Source organism: Lactuca sativa, chromosome 3, assembly GCF_002870075.4.
Source record: "Lactuca sativa cultivar Salinas chromosome 3, Lsat_Salinas_v11, whole genome shotgun sequence".
NCBI lineage: Eukaryota > Viridiplantae > Streptophyta > Magnoliopsida > Asterales > Asteraceae > Lactuca > Lactuca sativa.
In genome coordinates this window covers 292,878,068-292,886,006 of record NC_056625.2, presented here as the reverse complement: position 1 = coordinate 292,886,006, position 7,939 = coordinate 292,878,068, and the positions used below count along the sequence as shown (strand labels likewise).

General features: G+C 34.7%; 1 protein-coding gene across 1 annotated transcript; it reads right to left on the bottom strand.

Annotated features, from left to right (window-relative positions):
* Positions 1–6,230: 6,230 nt before the first annotated feature.
* LOC111907728 (zinc finger protein ZAT9) lies at positions 6,231–7,640 on the bottom strand. The gene has a single exon (XM_023903534.1). It carries the CDS (start codon positions 7,638–7,640, stop codon positions 6,231–6,233), a length of 1,410 nt encoding a protein of 469 aa, XP_023759302.1.
* Between the last annotated feature and the right edge of the window lie 299 nt (positions 7,641–7,939).

The window sequence follows — 7,939 nt, the reverse complement described above, 5'->3', positions numbered from 1 at the left end:
TTCGACCTAGTACATTATCAACCAAATTCCACACTTGGTTGTTATACATGGACTTGATCTCGCTATCCATTGCCTCTTGCCATTTGGCTGCTTTAGGGCCTGCAATTGCTTCCTTATAGTTAGCCAGTTCATACAAATATACTAGAGTACTATCACTGATAAACGTATCACCATCTGTATTAATATGGAAACCATATAACTCAGGTGGCATTCTAACTATACTGAAACGCCTAAGAGGTAATGAATCGTCAACTGGTTCAAGTGGAATCTCTTCCCTTGGTTGAACCCTAGCATCTTTAGAGGTTCCTTCATAGTTTGATTATTGAATCTCTTCAAGGTCAATGGTACTCCCACTGTCCTCTTTGCATATGAGCTCTCTCTCGCAAAAGACTCCTATTCGTGCTATACAGACCACTTTCTCACTAGGCCTGTATAACAAATATCCAAAGGACTTCTATGGGTAATCGATGAAAATACTGTTGGATTAATGTCTAAGTCCATAAATATTTTGGTATGTACTTGACCCGATGGTGCATGGTCCTTTTGGGTTGCCTTCACCAAAGCAACTTGATAGGATGAATTATGGAGATAGAGGATTAATTATGATTTATTAATATATTATGAGAATAATATATTAAAGGAGAAATCATATTGTTTAATTAATATTAGTCAAGAATTAATAAGAATTAAGTTTGTGGCTAAAAGACATTAATTAAACTTAAGGGACTAGAACTGTCAATTGTGTGATAGTTGAATATTGGGCTAATGGACTCCATATTAGAGAGGTGGACGGATTCTATTGGGAAACCCATTAGAAATCATCCTAGGCCTCTAAGGAGGGAGTCCATGGGTTGCTTAGGGCCTAAGCATCCAAATTAGGGTTTCCTTGTTAGATAACCTTAATAGCCTCACTATTTAAAGGACCATTGAGACTCAAAAACGTGGTGAACTTATTCCTTAGGGTTTCCACACGTTTTGGGTAGCCTCCTCTCTCCTTATTCTTCATCCTCTTGCTCTTGGTGTTTGTGAACCATTAGAGGAGTGACACTTGTGACTCTAGGCTTTCTAAAGTCATTACAAGGAGGATTTGAGATTGTTATTGCTACATAACAATCAAGGTAAGATCTAAACCCTATTCATAAGTTAATTTGATTAATTGTATGCTAGAACTAGGGTTTAAAGGCTTGGATGAATTGCATGTACAATAGAGAAACCTAGATCCAAGCATTAGGGTTGAATGAGCACATACGATGTTCTTATGGCTAAAACCCATCAAATACATCTCTTACTTCGAGGTTCAAACTTGTCGTGAGTCTCTTGTCTAGAGAAAGCTTCAAAACCCCAAACCTTGATATGTACTAACGAGGGAACCTTCCCTATCCACATCTCATGAGGTGTTTTGGCAACCTTTTTAGTTGGGACAAGATTAAGAATATGGGCGGCAGTCTCTAAGGCATGCCCCCAGAACAAAATTGGAAGAGAAGCTCGACTCATAATGGAACGAACCATGTCCAACAAGGTTCAATTTCCCCTCTCAGCCACACCATTAAGTTGTGGTGTCCTAGGAGGGGTCAATTGTGAACCTAATCTACATTTCTTGAAGTAGTCATGGAACGCGATACTAAGATACTCTCCGCCTCTTTCTGATCGGAGCATCTTTATCTTCCTTCCTGATTGACTTCTTGCTTAAACTCTTTGATCTTTTCAAAGGTTTCTAATTTATGCTTGATTAATTATACATAACCATATCTTCTATAATCATCAGTAAAATTCACATAAAATTGATTAGCATTCCTTGTGGATGATCTGAAGGGCCTACACACATGTGTGTGTATGAGATCCAACAAACCTGCACCTCTTTCACAAGATCCAGTGAAATGTGATTTTGTCATCTTACCCAAAAGACAAGATTCTCATGTATCATTTGACCTTAGGTCAAATGATTCCAACACTCCATCCTTTTGGAGTTGGGCAATATGTTTCTTGTTAACGTGTCGAAGATGACAATGCCATAAGCATGTTTTTTCTATACCATTAGACGAATCAATTTGAAATACACTATTCCCTAAACTGTCTAAACATATCACAATTTCATACACACCATCACATGATAAAGCTTCAAAATAAAAAACACCATTTTTCTAAGTAGAAATAGAACCATTCTCATCATTAAATTAAATAATTAAATTAAATTTAAAAATAAACACATGATTTAATAATTATCTATTAATTAACATTTAATTAAATTTTAAATCAAATAAGGAATATCTAATTAAATTAATCAAGTAATTTAATCCTAATCCATATACCCCTAAATTTTTGAAAAAAATAGGTATATGACTTATCCAATTTTAATTATCTATTTTTACGCAAGTAAAATGATAATTATGAAATTTAAAAAATCCCTAACCACTTATCAATTTTCGAATTTTTTGGGGATGAAGGTTATGGTTTCAAAACCCTAACCCTAATTTCAAAACTTAGGGGGTAAAAAACCCCAACTCAATTTCAAAATTTGAGGCCTTTTAGGGTTTAATTTCTAAAAACCCTAATTTGATCAAATTCAAGAATTATAGCAAATTAAATTGAAAACAAAGCAACCACTCTGATACTACTAATGGGTTTTAGGCATAACAAACCAAACTTAAAACTCTTAAGTGTGCATGCAACCTAAAACAATATCTATGTTTTCTCTATTGAACCTATAACTATGAACATCAAAACAAGAACGCTAAAAACCCTAGGTAGTTTTCGAAAACTACTAAAGAAAAGGTTTAGAGTTATATACCTTTTAGTTGTTATAATAAACAACTAGGAATCCTCTTGTTGATCTTTTGGAAGCAAGCACCAGAAAGGTTGTGCCTTAAATGGTTCACACCCAACTCAAGCAAGAAGGATATCATGAAGAGAGGAGATGGGAAAGTATAATTTCGGCTATCCTTAGGAAAGTTATGATGGCCAAAATATAAAGGGCTATAGGTCCTTATATAGTGTAACTAGGAAACCCTATATAAGTCCAAAACTGATATATTATTTTGAATTGGTAATTATCTAGTTTCCTAATTACCATATAAGGATAATTCTACAAACCCTAAAATGCCTCTAAAAACCGTCCATCCTATGTATGGAAGGTTTTGGAGCCTTTTTTTTTCAACTATTGAATAATGGCACTTTAGTCCTTGCACTTTTAATTAAGTCCTTTAATCTCAAAATTCATTCTAATTAATTTCTGATTAATTATTAATTAAATATTACTATTTCTAATTAATATATTAACAAATCATTTATTTCAATTTATTTATCAAATAATAACTCAATCATTCTCTCCAAAAATCATCCTGTCCAATTGCTAGGTTTGAGGGCAACCCAAAATGACTGTGCTACTATCAATTCAAGTTTATACCAATTATAGTTGTGGGTTTATAAACCCAATGCAACACTCACCACATGTGTGGTGAACATCATCTCCTTACTTTTTCCTTATATTTTCCTTTTCTATGATGCATTTCTACTGCATTCTTCACCACACTTTTCTTCACTACACTTTTCTTCTTTCCAATGCTTCACCCTACTTGTACAATACAATAGTATGTATACTATTTATTAGGTGAGGGGTAGGAGGTGACCATTTCCTAGGTATGAAAGGGGAAGTGGGAAATGATGTGGCTCTAAGATGGCATGGGACGTGGCTCTGAGATGACATGCAAAAAGTAACTTTAGCCTAAAAGGGAGAGCATGTCAAAGAGAAGGTCAAATCGTGTAAGCAGGGATACGAGGGTGGATTTTTGTGATAATGAAAAGAAGAAAAACCAACAGATCTAGGGCTAACTATATACAACCTACAACAATGACTAATCTTTAACGTATGTTTCACTCTAAAAATGATCGTCTCCACAAAATGATGTTTTTGAATTGTATTTTGTAACAAAAAGTAGTTAAATATCTTTTATATATGACTGGAAACTATTTCGAAAATTGCTTTCAAACATGGGCATAATTCTTTGATGATCATTCCTTTTAGTTTATTTAAAGGTGTCAACCAAATAATTCTTTTAGAATCTTTCTTGTTAGTCTATTTAGTGGTGCCAACACTATGAAATTTGCATTAAATTTCCAGATTCCTTAGAAAGTCATAATATTAATGTAACAGTGTAAATGCCATCGGTTAATGCAATCGACCCTGAGGGAGTTGTAGCAAGAGTATTTTTTAGAAGAGAGACACAACGAGCGGGTGCACTTCATCTTAACATTAAAGTTTCTCATAATAGAGCCTTGCTAGTGGGCGACAAACTGATTATTGAATCCAGAGAGGCCATCCAATAAAAAGATGTCATCTAATCAAGAAGAGAACTATGAGGTTGTTTCATGTCATTGACGTGTAACATGTTGTATGCAATCAAATGTAGAAACTCGGTTTTAGTTGACAGATTTGGCCTAAAAAAAGCTTCACAGGTAAGTTCTTACCAATGATTTGTCCAACAATTGGAAGATGATATAAATGCTAAGAGTTGTTAACTCGCTTAATCTTTGCCGGTTGTAGATGAGACCCCAAAAGTAACAAAAATTTAGGAATGTGTATCTGATCTTGGTTGATCGCAACTCGATGAAAGTGTGTCGAAGACTAATCTTTCATGCGAGTTGCAATTGTCCAAAAAGTAGACATTCATTCCTATAATTTTGATGAAATTGTTATTGAATCAACATGCATTCTTTGTAGGAAACCATTATAAAATAGATACATTCATTTTGAGCTGTTAATGTATGCATAAATTTCTATAATTTCTTTTTTGTGAGTTGTTATTTCTAATATTTGATATTCATTTTTCTAGAATTTAAAGAATTTGTTACCAAATCACATACCAATTACCATAAACTACAAAAGTACACAATCTCATAATTTATCTATAATAACAAGTTCCATATATAATACATTCTACCTATATAATCTATATAGTTGTCCAAAAATAAAAATAAAAATAGTAATGAGTTCTACCTCGTTGTCGATGATCCCTAACATGAAAGATTAGTCTCTAGCAATCTTTGACATAAGTGATCATTGAAGCAAGAGATATATAAACATTACATGTTTTTTGGGACATTGGGAAACCAATCATTATTTAGTTAATGAATATGATGATTACTTATCATTCGGTCAATAAATAACAAGAGACCTTTCACTATATGTCTTAAGAGCACCAAGGCTCAGTGCACGCATGCATAATGTTGACTGATAGCTTGTCTATGACTTAAAGAACTCTTGTTGTTGGTGACGGTCCTAACATCTAAAGACATCTTGTAATAGATATGAGTACCTATACGTTCATCTTTATTTCTTTTGATTTGATGATCACTCGAATACAAGCACCCTATTACATTTTATTAATAGAAGATTAATAAAAGCAACAATGTGATGCTTGGTTTTCAATTTTGAACATGTTCTTTTTTCGAACATTATCATGTTCTTGATTTTCAAACATGAAAAATTTACTTTTTATATTTGCATATTATTAAAAACAGAATAAATAGGTGATTTATTCCTTATTTGTGCAAAACGATCAAATAAAATACAACATCTTAGACATTTCCAACTTTCAAATATATTCTACTTGCAAATAGAAATTTCGATGAAGAATTTCAATGGTTTATGAAAAACGGTATAACTTCAAATAAGGGGGCCAATGCATGTTATGGTTTTCCAAAATAGTAATTGAGTTCTAAAATTATAAATTTTCGAACATAATCGTCATACGCATTATTTTAAGAGAAATTATCAATTACAATGACCACATTTTGTAAGTGTTGTTTATTTGTTTGTTTGTGTTTCTCTTTTAAATTGGAGCATACGAAGACTTCGGTGTTAAACTTCCCTTCCCAACAAGATGTTGAAAGTCGAAAATTTCAAAATATTATCGTCACAAAAATTACTATTCAACGACAAACTGTTGTCGCGATAGGGTTGTTCGTCGATAACCCAGTTTCTTGTACTATTTCTACATAAAACGGTAATTTTAATCAACAAGACTGTTTTTCTTTTACATAAATCTTATTTTAATTCTTCAGTATATATAGATCCAATTGTTTATTACGACACTTATCTTTATACATTTTTAATTAAATTCCATCATAAGTTGGTGAAAAATAGAACAAATATGGATACACACTAATTAATTACATAATAAGTTTCTACTTACATATATACTTGTTCTTTTGTAACAACAAAAAATATTAATTTATGTGTCAGGAGCCATGTCTGTAGTCGAACCAATCCCAACCTGCAACCATGAAGATGAACTCCCATTGCTGCTATTCATGTTTTTCAACTCACTGAGTTTCGCCAACTTCATCTTACCTGCACCTTCATTGTCATCATTTGCCATTGTCGCTGCTGAAATATGATATTGATCACCACTGCTATTGTTTAGTTGGTTATTACGATCTTCTTTCGCATCCCCATCACCATTTCCTTGATCCGCTCCACTCCATGCATGTAGATTGATCTCCGTAGACACCTCCAATCTTTTCGGATTTTGAAGGTTGTGGTGGGTCGTGGTTGTGGTGTTGTTGGAAGTCGGGAGGTTTAGTTTTAGTTCGAGTTCTTTAGGTATGGCGAGAGCTCTTTGATAAAGTTGTTCAATGTGTTCATGGAAGTTAATTTTGTTTATAGAAGTGTCTGGAGTGTAGTTAGATGTTAGCCAATGGCATCTTTTGTGGCCACCTAAGGCTTGACCCGATGCGAAAATCCGGTTACAAATAGAGCATTTGTGTACTTTTGATTTCCTCGGGTCTTGAATGTTGTCTGATTGATAAGGGAAGATGGGTTTTATTACATCATTGATGACATTATCTTTGTGTGTCAAGTTATCATCAAACTGATCATTTCGTGCTGCGAAGCACCCTTTAACATTCTTGTGACTCGCTCTGTGTCCACCCAATGCTTGATGCGAATTGAAAATCTTTTTACATGCTTTACATTCGAACATACCTTTAGGGGTTGTGGTGGCTACAACCACCCCTTTTGCTTTATCCGGTGGTGGTTTTGTAACATTCGGCAAAAACTCCGGGGACAACTTAGGGTTGCGTGTTTGTGTTTCGTTGTTTTTGGTGGGGAAAAGGCGATCATTGAGTTCTAGTTCTAAGGGATGATGATTAGCCATAGAGTTCGACAATGCCATTAAACATTTAGCTAATGCAACGTCGTCTTCATCGTCACTAGATTGATAAACCCTAAAAGATCTCTTCCTCTTCGACCAGCCACTTCTGCCACCATGATGGACGGATCCATCACCATCACCATCACCATCTTCGTCGTCATCAGCCTCGGATTCTGGGGACCAAAGAAGAGAGGATTCAGCATCATCAGAGCCACATTTCCCATGTTCCAAGAAAGATTTCCAAGAAGAAAACTCTTTACCGCAATTCTCACAAAGCCGGCTGAACCGATTTGGGTTGGTTCGTAAATCATAAATCTTTTTGCTGCCTTCGCAATCATTTGGAATATCGTCATCATCAAAATTAGCAATTTCATCTCCAACACCATGTGCCCTCATATGCCCTCCCAATGCTCTTCCACACAGGAAACCTTTTTTACAAATCCTGCAAAAATGCTTGAAATCTGGTTGTTGATCGTCAGAACAAGCCATGGATGGAACGATGGAGGAGATGAGGAAAGATTGGTGCATGATCTTTGTAGTTGAAGTTGTCCTAGTTTTTAGTAAGAGTAATGGTTTGTGGTATGAGAGAGAGAAAAAGGAGTAGGAGTTGAGTGTGCATGACAAGTGGGAGGAGGGTAAGAGTTTGAGAGACTTTTTCTACGACTAGTTTAATGTTTTTCTGGTGGTAATAGTGGCGCGCCGCCAATGGACGGCGGAGAAAGTCGCAAATATCATAAAAATTATACAACCATCACTTTCCCTCCTCTCATATTTGTGCTAGATTTTAA